This window comes from Manis javanica, chromosome 2 (assembly GCF_040802235.1).
Source record: "Manis javanica isolate MJ-LG chromosome 2, MJ_LKY, whole genome shotgun sequence".
Classification (NCBI taxonomy): domain Eukaryota; kingdom Metazoa; phylum Chordata; class Mammalia; order Pholidota; family Manidae; genus Manis; species Manis javanica.
This window is the reverse complement of record NC_133157.1, coordinates 81907042-81927756: the sequence shown is the minus strand read 5'-3', so window position 1 is coordinate 81927756 and position 20715 is coordinate 81907042. Positions and strand designations below refer to the sequence as shown.

The 20715-nt window shown below is 40.5% G+C and overlaps 1 protein-coding gene across 1 annotated transcript in view; it reads left to right on the top strand.

Annotated features, from left to right (window-relative positions):
- Positions 1–3079: 3079 nt before the first annotated feature.
- C2H9orf153 (chromosome 2 C9orf153 homolog) overlaps positions 3080–20715 on the top strand; it is a gene marked incomplete at its 5' end in the record, with an annotated part of 47878 nt that continues 30242 nt past the window's right edge. The window contains 2 exons of the mRNA XM_073219922.1: positions 3080–3380; positions 18432–18508. Coding sequence (XP_073076023.1) covers positions 3080–3380; positions 18432–18508 — 378 coding nt within the window. The remainder of the gene's footprint in view (positions 3381–18431; positions 18509–20715) is intronic.

Below are 20715 nucleotides of genomic sequence, written 5' to 3'. Positions count from 1 at the left end.
AAACACCTCTGAAAACTGAAATCAGTCAAAGGGAGAAATTAAGTTTAAAACCTGTTTACTGCTTACAAACTGCAGTCCAGTGCAGTCTCTCTCCCCTGCTTTGGAAGAAGCAAGCAAGCAAGCAAGCCCCTCCCCTTAACTTCTCAGGTTCAGACATGCCCTTGGTTGCCCAGGTAATTACCCCTTGACATGGAGATGAACTTCTCTCCAACCCTGAGGATACGCAAATGCACCAAAGCCAGGAGAGATATTCTGGAAATATTACAGTTTTACCCACAGGCCACCCCTCCAGAAATCTCACCTTATAATCTACTTGTTCCCCTTTTTCTGCAATAGTCCCTGGGCAAGAAAACTGGAGCACTGTGACCAGACTAATGATATAACAATAGTGACAGCAATACAATCTTGACCATCCTCAGGCTGGAGAATTCAGCTAGGTTCAAAGTCTTATGCAGATTAAATCCATAGCTCATCCATTCCATAGGGAGGCAGTAGCTGAGGGTTCAGAGCAATCACCATGCGGCAGCTTTAGCCAGGGGCGTTTTCAGGTCACAAGGACTGTGGGAGAACAAAATATTAAGGGTGATAAGATACATGTTTTAATGACACCAGCATAGGCAAATCTTGTCCATCAGGTAGGATACATGCAAGAGAGTAGTCCTGTGATAAAACAGTGGCAGGAACGGGATCTCATCCTGGTCTAGTATACCACACTTTCACCCCCCTCCCTGTAGGAGTTACATATGGGTCGATATATAGAGCTATGGGAGATACATGCACTGGCCATAAAGATAAAACTTCCCCACAAGATGCTCTTACCTCCTGGATGTTTTGGGTACACTACTGTGACCTTTGAGGGGCATTCAACTCTTATTCCAGGAATACGCAGGAGGCCAGCTTCCAGGCCTTTCCCCCAAGGTGCCAGAAGGGCCAGTCATTGCTGCTCCATGAGTTGAAATGTCCAGGGCCAAGTCCATTCAACAGTGTCTCCAGAGCTTAATGCAGTAGTGGCTGGCAGCAGGATGTTGCTCTGCTGGCCATATCTTGGCTTCAATAACTTCTTTGGTTTGGACATACAATTGTATAGGAGAGGCAGCAAGGTGTGTGAGCATATGCACAGGGCTCAAAGCTCCTTTACATGGCTTCTCATTCAAACACCGCAGCACTGTCCATAGGCGAACTGACCAATCCTGTAGTCTGTTGCTGTCTCACTTTAGGCCAGATTTCAACAAACTGTTGTACTCTCTATCATACCTGCCCTGATAGGATGATATGGTACATGAAATTTCCACTTTATTCCTAATTGCTTGCACCCATTCTTGTAACGCATGTCCAATAAAGTGGGTGCCTTGATTGCTCTCAATCACCTCCGTCCGGCCATAGGCTGCAAAGAGAAGCTCCAGGCCGGCCTCTCTTGGTGGTTTGCTGATCTGCACAACATGTAGGAAAAGCAACCGATAGTCCAGTAGCCATGTCCACACAAGTCATGGGATACTGATATCCTTCTGATATGGGCAGAGGCTCAATATAGTCTATTTGCCACCTGAGAAGGGGTATTGGCCCCCTTACTATTGTCCCATGTTGCTGTGGGACTCGGTGTAAGTCCCTCTTAGAGCACACAAGGCACTCCTTCTGGGCTCTGCTGACTTCTTCAAATGTCAATGGCAAGCCCCACTGACGAGCTACAGCCCACAGTCTTTTGCCCCGCTTACAACAAATGCTGGTGTAGCCATTGGGCCACATCAGAGGCTTTCTTGTAGCCCGAGAGCTGGCCAGAGGCCAGAGTCCCAAATTCTGTACACAGTGGTAGTAATAGAGTACCCCCAACAACAGCCGTTTTAACTTCCTTTCCCAAATTGATTCTCATTGTTTCTGGCTTACACTCTTTGTTCATGGCTCACATCTTTTACTGAAAAGTAGAAAGGAACCAAAGGGAATTAAATTTATTGGATCTTAGATTGATTGAAAGTCTATGTAAAACAACGATAAAGAACATGGGAATTGCAGTCAGATATATCAGGGTTTAAATTCCTGCTTAGGACTTAACTGCTGCAGTTTGGCAAGTAACTTAATCTCACTGTCCTCATCTGCAAAATGGGGGCAGTAATACCACCTTCCAAGTTTTCTGACCATTAAATAACAAATCTTAATGTTTGGAACAGACTAAGAAGGAAGTTTATACAATAGTTAATATGATCAAGTCTCTTCCCATTTCCTGGGGCCAAATGCTTTACATACTTATCAACCTTATAAAATGGACTTAGGACTGAAAAATGTAGTCAGTGTACAATAGCAGAAATTTATGTAGTGGTGGGAGTGTGCTCGTAGCAGTATATTTCCAAACAATATTGCTAGACACACTTTTCTTGGTTGAAATTTGATAAAAGCTAGGTAGGAGAAAATTCCAGACAAGATGTTCTGATGAGCACCTTAAGCTGATACTCCTCGTTTCTGGATGAGGGAGGAGCACACCTCGGCATATGGTTTGAAAGCCCAGGAGCCCCTTTGGCAGGACGGTGGCGCCGTTGTGGGACACTAGGCTGGGAAGGGCCATCCCACCTGCTTGAGCTGGAGGGCTGAGGACCCTTTACTGGCTGTTGCCCTCTTGTTGAACTCCGTGCAGTAAGCACCGCTTACGGTCGTAGGCACTTTAGCGGATAACCCGTGGCACCTCTGTACGAGAGGAAAGCAGGATCCCACGCAGAGGTGCTACTGTCAGTCCATCCTGATACCTCACATTCTCATTCAGCTTTGCGGCTAACACTGGACCCCAGGCACAGCTGTGAGTAAAGGGAGGCGCCTCCCTCTGGGGATTCTTGCAGAACCTAAGCCATTCCACAGCCTTGGAGGACTGCTTTCTCCTGCCTTTGCGGGGCAGCGAATAGATCCCGTGCCAAGTAAGAGCCCCGGGGCCTGGGAACTGGATCTCAAGCCACAGAGCCTGGACAGGGCGGGACGCGGGAGCGGGGCGGGGCGGCGGCTAGGGGGCGGGACCTGGAGGGAAGCGAGGCCGGGGGGGGGGGGGGGGGGGGGGGGGGGGGCGAGGCGGGGCTTGCGGGTGGCGGCGCGCTCGTGTTGAGGGCGGAGCAACAGCCGCAGGCCGCGCCGTGAGCCGACAGCATGGCGGCGGCCGTGGCGGCGGCGCCACCTGCGCGTGGGAGTTTCGCCCACTCGCCGGCGTACGGGGCCCGCTTGGTGGCCGCTCGCTGTGTACGGCCCCCGGGTGGAGGCTGCCTGCCTCCTGGACCAGTCCGCGCGCCGTGTGGGCCCGGCGCTGGGTGCCCGCGCCCGGTGGGGGGCGTCTCCGCGGAGGAGCTACAGCCCTGAGGTGAAGACGGAAGGCGAGCTGCGGGTGCGGTACCTGGAGGAGGAGAACCGAGGTGAGGCGCGCGGCGCTGGCTGCCGCCGGTCCTAGGAAGGGTGCCGTTAGTGTCCGCCGGGCGCTCCGGTGAACGCCGCTCCCCTCCCCCGCCCCAGCCTCGCGCCTGCGTAGCGCTTCCGGTGACTAAAGGTGTGCCACGGAGCAGCCCACCTGCCTGTCCGGGCGGCCTCACTCTGCGCCGGGCAGAGAAATGCACTTTACGCCCTCATCTCCGCACGGGCAAGTCAGTCAGCCGCGTGTGTGATGTTTGCTTCCTGGTTCTGTTCTTGCTTTGTAATTGTTTTCTGTCAACTCGTATCAGGGAGGGAATTTTAGAACCTGCAGAGAGAATGGACTTTATCAATCCGTACAACCGTACATTGAAAGCTGTTCGAGCTTATCCCACTTGTTGAGCGGGCACAGTTTTTTCCCTTGTCCATTTTTATATTAGAAAGTTAATTTTGGGAGAATATTCCACTTGTTAAAAAGTTTTGAACCTTTATTTGTCTTTTAAGTTTCCACCCTGAGCCCTGAAGATGCTAGTGTGGGTGATACTGATCTTGCCTTTGAGCAACCTACATTGGGAGGAGACCGATGAAATAGCAACACAATACAGGAGAAAAAACTGGGAAGGAGGGTGCTTGCCCTTTGGGAAAGATCATTCCGTTTCATTTGCCGCGTTGGGAAAAGCTAAAGGAATCCTGATAAGCAAAGAGTGTAGATTTTCAAGGATCCTTCTGATGAAAGGTAATGGCATTATTACATATTTATCTCAAAAGCAGAACTGAGTGGTACATGATTTTTTTTTCTCTCTTACACAAAAGATTTCTTGTTTAGAAAGCCTTTTTTACTACTTTACATCGTTTTAGTCTTGGAAATGATATGTTATTATTTAATGTCTGCACAGCAAGCTTGAAAGCACCTAATAGTGAATGGATTGGAAGTGAAGTACGTTCTGTTCACAGATACGGATTGTAAAATAAGTTCTAGCCGCAATAAGCAGGCAAAGAGAGGCAACAAAGGGCCAGGTAATTTATTTAAATACCTCTGGGTGAGGTTCTGTGGCCTTATTGCCAGAGGCCAGAGAAGTCACACCCGGTTAGGGAGGTGGGGCGCTTATAAGGGATTAGGAGGGGGAGGAGTGGGCAAGCTATCCTAAGGGGTGTTGGGAGGTATGACTGGCTAAAGGTGACATAATAGTCAACTAGAAACTTTTTTCTTTCCAAGAGGGAGGAGGCTGACATCCGGGTCTTAGTTGGCACATCAGGATGGAATTCAGGGAGAGCTGTCCCCTTTCCATATACGGCATGGACTTTGGGGTCTGGTCTGTTCTCCCCCTATGGCATCTCTCTGTTCTGTTTGCATGTCCTTGTTTTCCTTTCTCCAGCCTAACACGGATCTTCTCAGTCACATCTGTACCAGCTTTCATCCCAGCCATACTGCTGTGATTTAATTAGTCTGTTTATGTCCTTTCTAATATTTCCAACTCTATGAAAGGGCAAATGCGACAGGGACATTTTCCCTTTCTGGTTCTGCAGAATGAAGAATGTGGCCTACATCTGATATGTGGGGCCACAGGATTGAATCACCATTCCTGTCAGTTCAAGCTGTTGATAAATTGTTCAGCCAAGAAGGGTACTTACTTCCTTGGGGTCATTTGTAGTCTGAGAGTAATAATCTTTTATCAGTGCTATTTACGTCTTTATGGTACATATTTAAATTTTTTCATTAACTGAGTTCATACAAAATTACATTTTAGGATTTCTCAGAAAAGTTCATTTTTTTAAATGAAAATTCAAAAAATGGGTTTTCTGTCTGGAGTACAACTGCATAGCTTGGGGTTTTGGGGAAAGCATGTTTTATACAAGATATTACATGTCAGGGTATTCAGGGAAAGGGGACTTCATCTTCATAAAATATTTAATAATTATATTCATACTTCAACGTTTTTCCATAAAGTATACCTATCTTAAAAGGATAGCTTATGTCCAAAACAGACTACACACAATTACATAATAATGCATAATTAATAAATGACCGTAAAGGTGATATGACTTTGTTAAATATAATATGATGATTTATAGTTTATATGCAGGCACTGTGCCATTTAAACAATTCAGGGATATTTCAAAACTCAATGGCCTTGTAAACCTTCTTGATTCTGCCTTAGGATTCTGTGACCCCCTACTGTTTCCTGATACACAGATCCACATAGTAGAAATGAGGGGGAAAAAAAGATTTCTGAAACCAATTTCACTTTGTTTGAACTTCATTCATATTTGTCTTAGAAAAATATCTATATCATTTATAAATGATCTATGAATTCTATGGGTTTTAGTCTACTTTTTGGGAATGGCTTTTTTCTTTATTTCTCTATAATCTAAATGCTGAAATTGTGTTACAAGGTCTTCTGAACTGTCTTCCTGGATTATCTTGCTTTTGCTTGTATTTTTGTTTTTCCTTTCTCATTCCTTACATTTGAATAACCCAACTACATTTTTTTTATGTAAAAATATCAAGGTTAAAAAAACATTAATCTTTATCAAGTAGTCAAATAATTTTAAAATGATTTCCTTTAGCAACCTAAATGTCAGCTTGTAGAGCTGCGAGTTTTAATGCATACAAGCATGCTTTTAGTTTCCTATTTTTCTGCCATATACCAACCACTGTCCAAACCTGTGCCTACATCAGAGAAAAGGTCATATTCTAGAATACTTTAAAAATGAATATATCAAAATGAACATCAAGAATGTAAAATATCTTATTTCTATTAGTAAATGATGACACTGTTTTCATTCCTTTAGGTACCTCTTCTCAATAATAATATGACCGTAGGAATTAAATAGCTGGACATTTCACACATACACTCTCATACTTGTATCCCTATACTTCAGCTGCGAAGAATCCCTCATTAACTTATTACAAGTGCAAACTGGATTTACTAAATAGTTAATTTTCTTAACTACTTTACTTTGTGGGACAAAATGTAGAAATACTTCTTTGGCTGTCTTTCTCTACATTTTCTCTACTGTTGAACCTAAATGTTGATGACTAAGTTATCTTGACGTGAACCATGTTGATGCTTTGAAAAAACTCACTGTGAAGCATTTGATGGCATTTTTTATTAATTGGATAAATGAATTGTGAGGTATGTGATTGCATGATGATGTACTCATTTAGTTGTTGCTTTTTGCTTTTACTAATCTCTGTTATGTTGGATTTATAAATGGAATGGCATGACCTTTGAAACTGATGGAAATTAAGAGATAAATACAACTTGAAAGGATAAACCAATTAATATTGATGTGTTCATTACACATACATAGGAATTTTAATCCTTCGCTCTCTGTAGTAGATTCGGGTTCATTTGTGGTGTAAAGAAGCACACTTCTTGATATTTACAGATATTGACCTTATTTTTAGGAAAAAATGTAATATGGTATCATTATATATAACACAATTACTTGTACCTCATGAAAAAAAGTACTACCTTTAGAAGCTTTGACAATATCCCCTTTTAATAAGAAAACAGTTATGTATGTACACATATTCAAACATATAAGGTATTAATCTACATTCATGTTATATTTTTTAAAAATATTTTAATCTGGATTATAGTAAATTCTTGAACAGACGTCTCTTTTGTAAATTTAGACTCATAACTGAACCTTTGCCATTCATTGTCCATAGAATGCTTTCTAAAAATCCTGTTTAAGGAATCATAAATAAAACATTTATTATTTTAACCTTCTTACGTATAATGTCAAAAAAATATTTCTCAAAAGCAATAAGTATACTTGAGTATACTTTTAAAATAAAATCTGAGGAGCCGTTTATACTTTCTTCTAAGTTTATACTTTGTCCCTTTGCCTTTCCCATTTTTTACCTAATTGGGCTTATTTTCATTTATAAAAAATGTTCTTCTGTGGTGTGAATTTTAGAACACTTGCACATTCTATCCCGTTAACAGCTTAATTGTAGACTATAATCAATTTAAAATGCAGGTTTTGAAATACTGCCATTGATGAACAACAAGGAAAAAAGTAATACAAGCTTGACATTTTAAAACACCAGCATCGAAAGTCTTTCATTTCTAATTGATTTTTAATAGAGTTCCCTGGAAAAGTAAGTTCAGAACTGTTTATAACGACGTTGGCACCGTTCCAATATGTTTACCACAAAGTGTAACTCAGCAGTTTCTGAGTTCTCCCATCAACTAAGAAAGATGTGTCCCATAATCGGCTTAATCCATATTGATAGTGAATCCCACACATAGTAATTTTTTTTAAGATATATCTTTTATGTATTTTTTGAAAAAAAATATTTTCTCCCCCCTCATCTTTTTTTAAGTTCTATTAACCCTCAAAACTTTGTTGATTGATGACTTTTTAGATATGTTAATGTCATAACCCTCCTTACAGTTGATTGTTGGTGTGAAAAACATCCTTAGACAGCCAAAAAATTAATGGATATGAAATCCATTCTATTTTAACAAGCAGGCAGACCAAAATATGAGGAACACTGACCACAAGCAATTACTTTAAAAAGCTACTGCTAAGTATTTAAGGAAAAATTGTTCTGTTGATTACTTGTCAGTTCCTGTTCGTTTTGTTATTGATTGCTTTTGACTGTATAGCCCTGTGATTGAAATTGTTGTTGGTAATATCTTCTCTTTACAGTGTCATACCTACTTCCTGTGATTGATAGGAGATAAACTTACACAGATGAATATACAGGTTTATTTAGAGCTCTACTTTCTAATATACTAATTTTGTAGTGTGATGTTTCTTTGAAACTGTGATAGAGTCATTGGAAAGTTTGTAACTATTTTACTCTTCAGAGTGGATTTTCTCAGATGTGATAGAGCAAAATAATGTGATATTTCAAAACATGATTACTCAGAATGAGTCATGTGTTTGTAAGCATTCTGTCTGAGATGAATATTGTAGCAGCATAATTGTATAACATCTATTTATTCCTCCAGGAATATAGAGTGATTTGTGGTTTCAAATTTCTATATCATAAACTCACGCAATGCAGGCAGTATCGCATTTAGTCAATAACCAGGAATTCTGATTAGTTGGATATAAACCATTAATGTTAAGAAATAAAAGTGTCAAAAACAATGAATACAAAGAAACAAATTGTTAAAAACAGGTAGGGAAATCATCCAGTAGACAATATTGTCTAATTTGTCAGAACAATCCATTACTTTCCACAAGTTGCATCTGAGATTTGTATAAAAATGTTACCCCTCAGTATCAATTTCACATCAGTTTTTTTCCAGATTTGAACTCTAAAACTATTAGAATCACTTAAGTACCATACTCTTTAATCATGTATGTACATATATATTCATATATATGTGTATTTTAGCCTACATGTACACTACTCAGAACTCAGTGGTTTATTCTTCCTTGATTTAGATCAAAACAAAACAAAAACCCTGAACATAATGTAGCTGGACATCATTTTCATTTTCTTATATCCACAAATAGTCTTTCAGAATAGTCAAATTTGACCCCATATTCTAATATTTGCATATACCTAATCTTCATGCCTCCAGCTTTCTAGTGATATGCACATGTCCTTTTCTATCAATCCTCAAACTCCCTCTGATTTTTCCATTACTCCTGAGTATTTACTGCTGTCTCTCTAAGGAGTCTTTGGCAGGGTTTGGTGGTGGGAGAGGAGAAACAGCAGGAGGGAGGGAGAATGAGAACATCTAAGTGAAAACTGAAAGGCTACAGTTTTGTGGTTCAGTGTTGAGAGCACAAAATCTGGTGCCCCTAACTGCTTGGGTGTGAAGCGTGGCTCTGCTCTTTTACTCTCTACTTAGGACATTTTCAAGAACCTTGTCCTGTGTCTCAGTTTGTTCCTCTGTATCACAGGTGTTATAATTATAAATATTGCATAGGGCTTTTTGGGGATTATTAGGGTTAAATTAGTTCTCAGAACAACCTGACACATTGTAAGCACTTCTCAAGTTTATTAGATAGAAAATAAAAATAAAATAATGAAGTGTATACAAAAACATACACACAACCAAATCTTTTCTAAAAAGTTGGGAGTTTCTAGTATCCATGATGTCTCAACAGCATTTGAAACCATATAGATTATTTCCTCCTCTACATGCCTTCAACATTATTCAGAATCTTCACTAGTTGATCCTGATAGAATATTTATGCAAAGGGAGTTTTATTGATAATTTGCTGCAGGTCTGAGCCTGGTGTCATGCTCAGGCAATATGCTACCAGATTTAGATTGCACTGCTACATTTTTAAAAAGCACATACACGTAGGAAAAGGAAAGAAGTTGGTTATTTCATTGGCACGTTTTTTAGGTATCAATAACCAGCCCATAAACTTTTAATTGGAAAGTGTTGTCTCATTTTATAAAACCAAATACATACTCCAGCTCTAGGAAGAGACATTACCTTATTCAGTGTGCATAAGACTGCCTTTAATTAGCCCTTAATAAGCTTGGTTTACATTAGCCAGATTAATACTGTGTTAATTACTATTGATAGATAAAAATAATGTGCAAAATGGTTTAAATCATTATACTTAAAATTGAAGAAGTTTGAAGTTTTTAAATGGGAGCTGTGTTTTGTTTGTACTTTGAAAGTGAATGTTGACCTCTCTACATGTAGACATTACAATAACACACATCTCTCATGGTTTAAATTTTTCCTAAAGAAGGGCTATATCTTAATAAGGGGTAATCTTAAAATGTCATCTTGGACAATTTCCTAAGGTTTATGTATGGAAATTTTTACATTTACTTTTATGACTTATGGTATGTGAGTTTAGTTAGAATCGAAAAGATAGATTCTTTACACAGTATCTTGAAAAGACATAGATACTTCCTTTTTTAGTAACTGATAAATCCAAATTATTTCCTCTATCTTGAAAGGACTTTTACAATTGTGGTTAGATTAATGCTGTCTTTTTATTGTTTATAGCTACCCTGTACCTATTTTATTAGTCATAATTGTGGTTAAAAATAACTGCAGTTATTTTTTTCCCTCCATGCATCATTTCTTCGGGCATTATATCCAGTGAGGGCGTTTACCAAGACTCCTCAAAAAGTTTCTCTGTCACTCATCATCACATCCATTTCCTTGAAACAGCTCTTGTAGTATATTTAGACAGTGCTGTTCAAAATAGAACAACCACCCATGAGCTCTAGAATGATAAAAGTCAACGGAATTTTCTACTTCCCATTGTACAGAAAGTGATGAAATCCTGAAATTAAACTTTATAGATAGTGTTAATATCATATCCTCTCTTCTGAATTATTTAGATTACCTCTTCCATTTAAAGATCCATAGCAAGAATTTTTGTATGGTCCAAATGGATTATAAATAAATGCAATCGTATGCCCCAGCATGGAAACTCAGAAAATAGCAACCTTTTTTTTTTTAATTCACAGGCTCAATCATTGGATTTATCAGTTCCTAAAAAGTAAGTATCTGTCTTTTGAAGATAATGTGTAATTAAAATATCTTTTTGTTTCTAACTAAAATCACATACCATAAGTCATAAAAGTAAATGTAAATATATATATACACACACATATATATATATAATATGTCACTATGTCTGTTTATCTCCTTCCAAACCGTATCTAGGATTCATTTTCTTCTCTCAACTGCATCCACTGCTAATATGGAAACCCAAGTTAGCACCTCCCACATGGGCCACACAGTAACCCCTAATTCAATGTTTCCAATTTCAACTCTTTGTCTTTTATATCCTCTGTCCTTAGAACCACTACTGTGATTATTATAAATTATATATTAAATTATGAGATTTCTCTTTTATAAAGTCTTTGATAGCTTTTCATTGTGCAGAGAAAAAAACTCATCTTGCTTAACATGGTCTGAAAGACTCTACATGATAAGGGACATATGCTACTTCCCCTCTCAAAACTCATCTGGGTTATTCTTCCCCCTTTGTGCTCTCCACATTGGCCTTTCTTCTGTTCTTCGGACATGCCACATACCTTTCCTCCTCTAGGTGTTCTTAAATCTCACCAGAGGGACTCTCTTCTCTTTTTCTTGACTTCCTTAATTCCTACTCATTGTTCAGTCTCTGCTTACATGCCCTTCCCTGAATGCTAAATTTGTTATTCTCTAACTGTGCCCTCTACCATGTTCCATCCCATGCTATCCTCTTCTTTCTGTAGCACTTAAAAGAATTTATAGTATCTTTAATCACATGTCTCTCTGCTTCATGACCATCTCCACGAGACCATCACATCAATTTGCTGATGGTAGGGCTGGCTTAGCTACATTGACTGGCGTGTACTGTCAGCATGTTGTTATTCAACACTCCAAGAAGAAAGTGGTAGGATTTTGAAACCAGAAGGAGACTTTGAGTTAGCATTTGGTACCCACACTTGGAGTTCAGGCAAAGGTAGTGAGTGAGTGGTATGCTAAAGCTGGCTCACAAGTCAGTTGTCAGTTTGTCAAAAACTTTTGTAAGCTGTTTGTTAAAAAATTCACTGTTAAAATTAAGTTATATAAATTTAAAAATAAATTACAGAGGTAATAAATATTCAAAACAAAACACTCCTGAATGAATGCTTAATTAATGAATGCTCAGTTGGGCAGAATACCTTTTTATACACATCCTTGTAACTGCTGGCTCTCTTTACTCATGGTATTCCTCTCTATGCTTACCAATTAGAAAGTTTCCTTCATTTCAGAGACAGGTTCAACTGCCTTTTGTTTAGTGTCAACACTGTAGGGTTTCACTATGTAAAGTTCTTATTCCCATTTTCACATCTACTATTTCTTCTCGTTTAATTGGAGACATAAAATATTTAAGTTGTTGGCATTTCCATTTTACAGATGAGCAAATTGAATCTCAGAGGAGATAATTTCTTGCCTGACATTTTGTGAATTTTAAGGTAGTATAACTGAAGGCATGATCCACCATTTGGTCTGCTACTTTAGTGTTTGTTCCAGGTTATTAAATACAGAAAAAAAAAGTTCATTCTTTTTAAAAAATACTAAATTAGAAATCCAGTAACTTGATTTCCAGTTTAATTTTACCAGTACCTATCTGGGTGAACTTGAAGATCTGGTGCAACCTTTATGTATCTTACTTTATTAAGGTTGGCTAGTTACAGGGCTCATAATTAAAAGCTCTCAATTTGTAGAATTCTATGATTATATAACATAAGTAAATGGTATCTTTAAGTCAGTCAAATCAACCTTTATATATGTTATGGAGAGGGGAGGTTGAATGTTACTATAGCACTTCTGAACAAAATATATTAAAGCATTTAGATTTCTGTGGACATGATTCAAAAGCTATGGAGAAGTTGAAAATAAAATTTAAATTGTTATCCTATCAACTTTATTATTTACCACTTTCCATTTTTTTTACCTTGCCCAACAAATTGCCCTGAAAATTTTAACTACAAAAATAACTTTTGTGACTCTGTCTCCTTATTTAAGAAGTATTTTAAGCTATCCTTCTATGATTGTTCCCCAAATAATGTGTGTTCTTTGTATCTGAGCTGTTTACATGATATGTTCCTTGCATTATATTATAAACTCTTCTGGCAGGGACCTTGTCTTTTTTTTTTTTTTTTTTTTCACCATTTCATGGTCTTCATTTCCTGCTGTCAGGTTGCCCAGTCAACATATTGTGACAATATATAAATTGCAATCAAAATGATGTATAAACCTATTAAGTTTCACCACATTCTCAGCATTATTCAATTTTATTATTTTATCTAACTGAACAGGTAAGAAATGACCCCTTTGTGTCTAATTTAGTGTTCTTTGCTTATTGATTGAAACTTTTCCCAAAAAAAAAACCCAATTTCTAACAGTTTATTTCTTCTTACACAAACTCCTCACATCCTTTGATCATTTGGTCCATCCTTTCGAAAAGCCTGGATGTGCTTGTAGTTTGGTCTGAAACTTTAGCTGTAACCATTGACACTTAGCCATTCACAGGATGTGGATCCTGACACCGGGATTCTGGCAAGAGATGCTAATTCTGATTGTAGTGTTTAACTTAGTTGAGAAGAATGTGTATCCTGTTGCTTTTGGATGTAGAGTTGTATAGATGTCTATTAGGTCCATCTGTTCTAGTGTGTTGTTCAGTGCCTCTGTGTCCTTACTTATTTTCTGTCTGGTGGATCTGTCCTTTGGAGTGAGTGGTGTGTTGAAGTGTCCCAAAATGAATGCATTGCATTCAATTTCCTCCTTTAGTTTTGTTAGTATTTCTTTCACATATATTGGTGCTCCTGTATTGGGTGCATATATGTTTATAATGGTTATATCCTCTTCTTGGACTGAGCCCTTTATCATTATGTAATGTCCTTCTTTATCTCTTGTTACTCTTTTTGTTTTGAAGTATATTTTGTCTGGTACTGGTATTACAACACCTGCTTTTTTCTCCCTGTTATTTATGTGAAATATCTTTTTCCATCCCTTGACTTTTAATCTGTGCATGTCTTTGGGTTTGAGGTGAGTCTCTTGTAAGCAACATATAGATGGGTCTTGCTTTTTTATCCATTGTATCAGCTTTTTTATCCATTGTATCACTCTGTGTCTTTTGATTGGTGCATTCAGTCCATTTACATTTAGGGTGATTATTGAAAGATATGTACTTATTGCCATTGCAGGCTTTAGATTCGTGATTACCAAAGGTTCAAGGTTAGCTTCTTTACTACCTGACTCTCTAACTTTAACTCGATTATTGAGCTATTATAAGCACAGTCTGATGATTATTTTTCTCCCTTCTTATTCCTCCTCCTCCATTCTTCATATGTTGGGTGTTTTGTTCTGTGCTCTTTTTAGGAGTGCTCCCATCTAGAGCAGTCCCTCTAAAATACCCTGTAGAGGTGGTTTGTGGGAGGCAAATTCCGTCAACTTTTGCTTGTCTGGGAATTGTTTAATCCCTCCTTCATATTTAAATGATGATCGTGCTGGATACTGTATCCTTAGTTCAAGGCCCTTCTGTTTCATTGCATTAAATATATCGTGCCATTCTCTTCTGGCCTGTAAGGTTTCTGTTGAGAAGTCTGATGATAGCCTGATGGGTTTTCCTTTGTATGTGACCTTTTTTCTCTCTCTGGCTGCCTTGAATACTTTGTCCTTGTCCTTGATCTTTGCCATTTTAATTATTATGTATCTTGGTGTTGTCCTCTTTGGGTCCCTTCTGTTGGGAGTTCTGTGTGCCTCCGTAGTCTGAGCAACTATTTCCTTCCCCAGTTTGGGGAATTTCTCAGCAATTATTTCTTCAAGGACACTTTCTATCCCTTTTTCTCTCTCTTCTTCTTCTGGTACCGCTATAATGTGGATATTGTTCCTTTTAGATCGGTCGCACAGTTCTCTTAATATTGTTTCATTCCTGGAGATCCTTTTATCTCTCTCTGCGTCAGCTTCTATGCATTCCTGTTCTCTGGTTTCTATCCCATCAATGGCCTCTTGCATCTTATCCGTTCTGCTTATAAATCCTTCCAGAGGTTGTTTCATTTCTGTAATCTCCCTCCTTACGTCATCCCTTAGCTCTTGTATATTTCTCTGCAGCTCTGTCAGCATGTTTATGAATTTTATTTTGAATTCTTTTTCAGGGAGACTGGTTAGGTCTGTCTGCATATCCTCAGGTGTTGTCTGAACTATTTTGGACTAGACTAAATTTTTTTTCCTTTTCATGGTGATAGCAGTGGCTGTAGGTAGGTTGTGGGTGTGTCAGCTGGGAGAAGAAAGTCCTTCCTTCCTTGCTGGATGCCTTGCCTTTCTCCGTTGCCTGTGTTGGTTACCCACACTCCTGGAGCAGCCACCGGGTTAATCCCCTAAGGTGCTATGGGTAGGGTCTCCGTAAGAGCTGTGCGGAGCCCTTCGGGGAGTTGCAGGCACCCCAGATGCACTCCTCCGCGATAGTGGCGTCCCTACCGGGAAGCTGTGTGCCAGCAGAGGCCTTTGGGTCTAGCCTGGGCGGCCATGTGTCGGGCTGGGATTCCAATCGGCTGCTGGGAGCACCGCTGCTCCCTCTGGCACCGCTGCAAGTGCGCACGGGCCTCTCTGATGCCCCTCTGGTGCTGCCGCCACTGGAACGTACGGGATGCTTCCAGCTGTGGGGCCCCTGTCTCTTTAAGACTTGCAAAACGCACTCGCTTTTCTTTTGTCTCGGGCTTCAGTTGCTGGGACCTGCCTGCAGGTTTTGCTTTTCTGTTTCTCTGATATCCAGCACCCTGTCACCTTGTGTCTGTGTTCCGGGTGCAGATTTCTAGAGCTGGTTGTTTAGCAGTCCTGGGCTTTCACTCCCTCCCCATTCTGACTCCTTTCTTCCCGCCACGTACTGGGGTGGGGGAGTGTTTGGGTCCCGCCTGGCCGCGGCTTGTATCTTACTCCCTTCGTGTGATGTTGAGTTCTCACAGATTTAGATGTATCCTGGCTGTTGTACTGTATCCATTGGTGTCTCTTTTAGGAATAGTTGTATTGTATTTTCATGAATATATATGTTTTTGGGAGAAGATCTCCACTGAACTACTCATGCCACCATCTTCCTGTGATTCTGAATTTTTTTTAATTTAAAGTAGGACCATACTGTTTTCCTGAGAATTACAGGCTTATGTGTAGCATTTGTATCTCAGTACATATCAATCTACTTTATTATTAATATCTTTAATATATTACAGCAGATTAGTTCATACATAATTTTATCCAAAATTTTAAATTATTTCTTTATTAATTAACATGTAGGGTGTTCTTTTTTTGGCTGTTTTTGTTACAAGAAAGCAGTGAATATCTTTGTACCAAGTCTTTCATAAAATGGGTATTATTTATAGGGTAGTTTCCTAAACATGGCATTGCAGTTCTAAGTATCATGCATTCATTTTACCTTTTAATAAAATGTATATAATCTTGTGCCAGATTATGTTGTACAAAGATTGTAATAAACCTTTTTCCTTATATTCCTGCCAGCATTTAATGTTGCTCTTTTTAAGTATGCCAAGGCTAAAAAGAAAACGGTATCTTTGCATTTTAATTTTGATTTCCCCAGGTATTTGTGAGATGCTTTATCTTTTTTAAATAAGACCCTTTCCTTCCTGTAAATTGCCTTCTCACTTCTTTCATCTTTTCTTTAATAACTACTTAAGTTTAAAAGCCATTTTTGTATTAATCTTTTGTCAAATATATTTATTATGGGATTGTGTCCTAATGTCCCACCCTAATTCAAGTCAGTAGCTTTAAATTGAAAACTTGCAATAAGCTAGAAGGTGCTTAGTTTCCCCCATATTTCTTTTTTCCTTGAAGGTTTTCTTTGGTAAATCTCATACATACTTTCTTTGGTAAGTATCATAAATTCTTCTGAATTTAGAATTGTTCACTTTCAAAGCAGGGGGAAAATGCTCTCATGGGACTGTGATTAGAATATTCTTATATCTTGTTTGGAAAGAATTGACATTTTTATGATATCAAATCTCTTGATCCATAATATGTGTGGCTTACTAGCTAGGTGCAGAGGCCATTCACTTTTTAGTGTCCTTCAAGAAGGTTACCTTCACATTGGCCTTTATCCTGTATCTTTTTTATCCCTGCAGATTTATTCTTAGCTATTTTATAGAATTTATTCCTTTGGAATCTTTTCTCCCATTTCTCTTAAAGTCTGGTTATTGTAGGTCTGTAGGAAAATTTTATGTACTCACTTTATCATGCCTTCTTACTAACTACTTGTATTAGTATAGTGAGTTCTCGTTTTTTTTGTGTTTTCCAAGTGAAAAGTTCATTATCTATAAACAATGCAATTTTTTCCCTGTGTTTTAATCTTATATGTTTTCCATGTATTTTTCACATAGGCTAAGGGCCTCAGTACAATATTCAGTTGTTAAAGTGAGCATGTTCACCCTTATCTTTGTTTGACTCTAGCGGATGCTTTTAATGTTTTGCCTGTAATTATCAAGGTCAGGGAATATTCTTCTATTTCAACTTGATAGGAGTTTTTTTTTTTTTTAATTAGGTAAAAGAGTTAAAGTTTGTCAGCTGCTCTTTAAATATATGTCAGGGTAATTGGTATGTATTAGAGTTAATCTCATTTAGCCTTTATTATACTAAATTGTATTAAAGACTTACTGATCCTGTAGTGACCTTGTATGACAGGACTAAATCCTACCTGGTCATTGTGATTAGTGGTTTCATGGTTTTTAACATACATGGCTGGATTCAATTGATATGTTTTGGTATAATCATAGATGAGATTGATCTTCCAATTTTGTTTTTTTGTGTTACCCTTTTCTGGTTTGGTATAAAAATTATTTATCTTCACAGAATGAGGTAAAAAGCTTTCCATCTTTTTCTTTGCTGTACAAGGAAGTCATCCATTATTTCAAAGACTGTTAGAATTCAACCATGCAAAATTGTTTGAGATCTTGTGTAGTCTTGTTATTATTTACTTTTTTTTGTTTGTTTGTTTTTTGAGCAAAGTTTTAAAATATACATGTTTTGGCTTCTTGTCAACTTTCTACCATTTTTTAAATCCTGTGCTGGTGTTATTGGAAGCTCTCCTCTGCTTCAACTGAATAATCGGATGTCTCCTGAGCAAAGCATGGACTTGGTCACCATGTTGGTCAGATACTTCAGTCTTGGAAGTGAAAGTTGATGCTGTCTATAACTGTATATATGCTAGGAGGAGTGGCTAAGACTGGTGTGGGATTAATGAGATTAATACATAAATCAAGTAATATGGAAATCAAACGTACAAATACATATGACCTGATTGTTTCTCTGACAACTCCTGATGCATGATCAATGACAGAATGAGTAAAGCCAAAAACAGTTCTTACAACTCGTGACCGCCCTCACATGGTTTCCGTGTCCTTGAGGAGCGTCACACCCTAGGGCTGGACTCAGGTCAGATAATGATTGTGTGTGGATCATGTGTTGAATCCGCTACTCAGAATTCTTTGGATGTTTGGTTTCATTTGCTCAATAAATACGAGGGGTGCCTTTTCAGCACCTCTCTTGTGCTGTGATGCCTTGAGTCCCCTGGCTGGCCTTTCAGATACTAAGCATTCTGTCGCATTCCCTCCTAATTTGCAGGTCAGAGGCAGTGGGGAGCCAAGTGGTGCCCAAACAGGGACCTCAGAGCGGGAAAGCTCCTGAAGATCGTCGATACGGTAAGACTCCCAGGATAGCGTGTGTAAGGACCAGGATCAAGACATCAGGGACACTATATTGGGCCAACATGAAACTAAAGCAGATAATCTGGAGGATTACTTTAAATTTATCCATGCCCTCCTAAAAACATCAGGGGTGAAAATTTTTAAAAAAGGTTTTGTGGAACTTCACAAATATATTAAAAATTGTTACAGGTTGCCCCCACAAGGGGGCACCTCAGACAAGCTGCCACCCTCAGACAAGCTGATGGGGCTAATGTATTAAGAAATTTCAGAAAGGCTCACAGGCAGGGAAACATTATCCCTGTACCTGTTTGAGTGGATCAGTGGCCTCTCAGAGAAAAACTGGCAGCCTTACACACATTAGTTCAAGAACAGCTTGAGCTAAATAAATAGATTTTCCACAGGCCTATGGAATTCCCCTGTATTAGTTGTAAAGAAGTCAGGAAAATGGAAACTCTTACATCAATTAAGAAAAAGTTAATGCAGTCCTTAAACCTATGGGACCTTTACAACAAGGCCTCTCTTCTCCAGCTATGATTGTAAAAGACTGGGACATGGCTATCATTGATCTTAAAGATTGTTTTTTTTACTGTTTCTTTAGCTTTAGCAGGAAAAAGTTTGCTTTTACTGTACCCTCCTTAAATTTACAAGCTCCTTCAGAAAGATTCCAATGGAAAGTACTTCCCCCAGCGCCCTAGTAGCCCGTTTCACCGAGAAGGGAGGGCCCACATCTAGACAAGGGCTGTCTGCAGGCTCTGTGCAGGAAGTCAGCTGATGCTGCAGAGGGCACAGGGCCAAGCAGCTGCCATCCTTAGACGTTTGGGGTCCTGTGATGAAGCTGTGTCCTGCGGACTCCCAAAAGCAGCCTCGAGAGGATCAGGGGTGGGGCTGGGGGTTTATGGGGGCAGGAGGGCTGTCGGGAGCCATCTGAAGAATGCACATGAATCCGGAGGGGGAACGGGGACAGCACCTTGGATCCCGAAGCCCAGGACCTTCTTGCTTTAGGTGCCCCACGGAGAAGCCCAGAGCATTTCCTAACCAAACAGGCTTTATTTACATTTACATACAACGCCCTAATGGGCTGAACCCCTTCACCACCCCACACCTCTCCCACCACCCTCTTATCTCACCCAGGGGCCCCACCCTCCCACGTCTCCCACCGTACCCTGCCTGTCCCCCAGCAGCCAGGATCAGTACTGGGATGTGGGGGACCCTGAAGCTGCCCTGGAGGGCTGGCTCCTCCCTACTGGCTGCAGTGCCGCTTCTTAAACTTCCCAGGGATAAAAGGGTCCCTCTTTCTCTTGTGGGCCTGTGAGGGGCAACCCAGCCCCAGAGCCAAGGCTGGCCGCCCAGGGGAGGGACTGGGGGCTTATGGGGGCAGTGGGCTGTCGGGAGCCATCTGGAGAATGCACGTGAATCTGGAGGGGGAACGGGGACGTCACCTTGGATCCCGAAGCCCAGGACCTTCTTGCTTTCATCGCCCCTTCGCACGGAGAAGTCCAGAGCATTTCCCAATAAAACAGGCTTTATTTGCATTTACATACAATGCCCAAATGGGCTGAAACCCCCACCACCACCACACACCTCTCCCACCACCCTCTTATCCCACCCCCCAACCACCCACCACCAGGGACCCCGCCTTCCTGCCTCTCCCACCCCACCCCCTTTTCCCCTGGCAGCCAGGATCAGTACTGGGATATGGAGGACCCCGAAGCTGCCCTGGAGGGCCGGCTCCTCCCTATTGGCTGCAGTGCTGCTTCTTACACTTCCCTGGGACAAAAGGGTCCCCCTTTCTCTTCTGGGGCTGTGTGGGGTGGCCCAGACTCAAGGCTGGCCCCCCAGTGAGCCCGAGGCTGGCCCCTGGCAGGGGTGTCTTCTCAGCAGGGGCTGTGCCTGCACACACGGGCTGACTGCTGACCTTGGCAGCTGGAGGGCCAGTGGGGCTGAGGCCTGGCCTCTGGCCTGGGATACTCCAGGGCAGAGGAGGTCTGAGCCCGGAGTAGGCCTCTGGCGCAGTCCCCAGGGTGGCAGGATTTTCATAGAGGCCAGGAGGTAGGCCAGGCTGGGGAGCTCCTCATCTTCACTGGGCCTGTCCGTGGGCCCCAGTGCCTCCTGACCAGCACAGGTCTCTCCCGGAGCACTGGTAAGCCTGGATGCCAGGCTAGGGGAAGTGCACCCCCGAGCCTGGGGGGCAGGGGGCAACC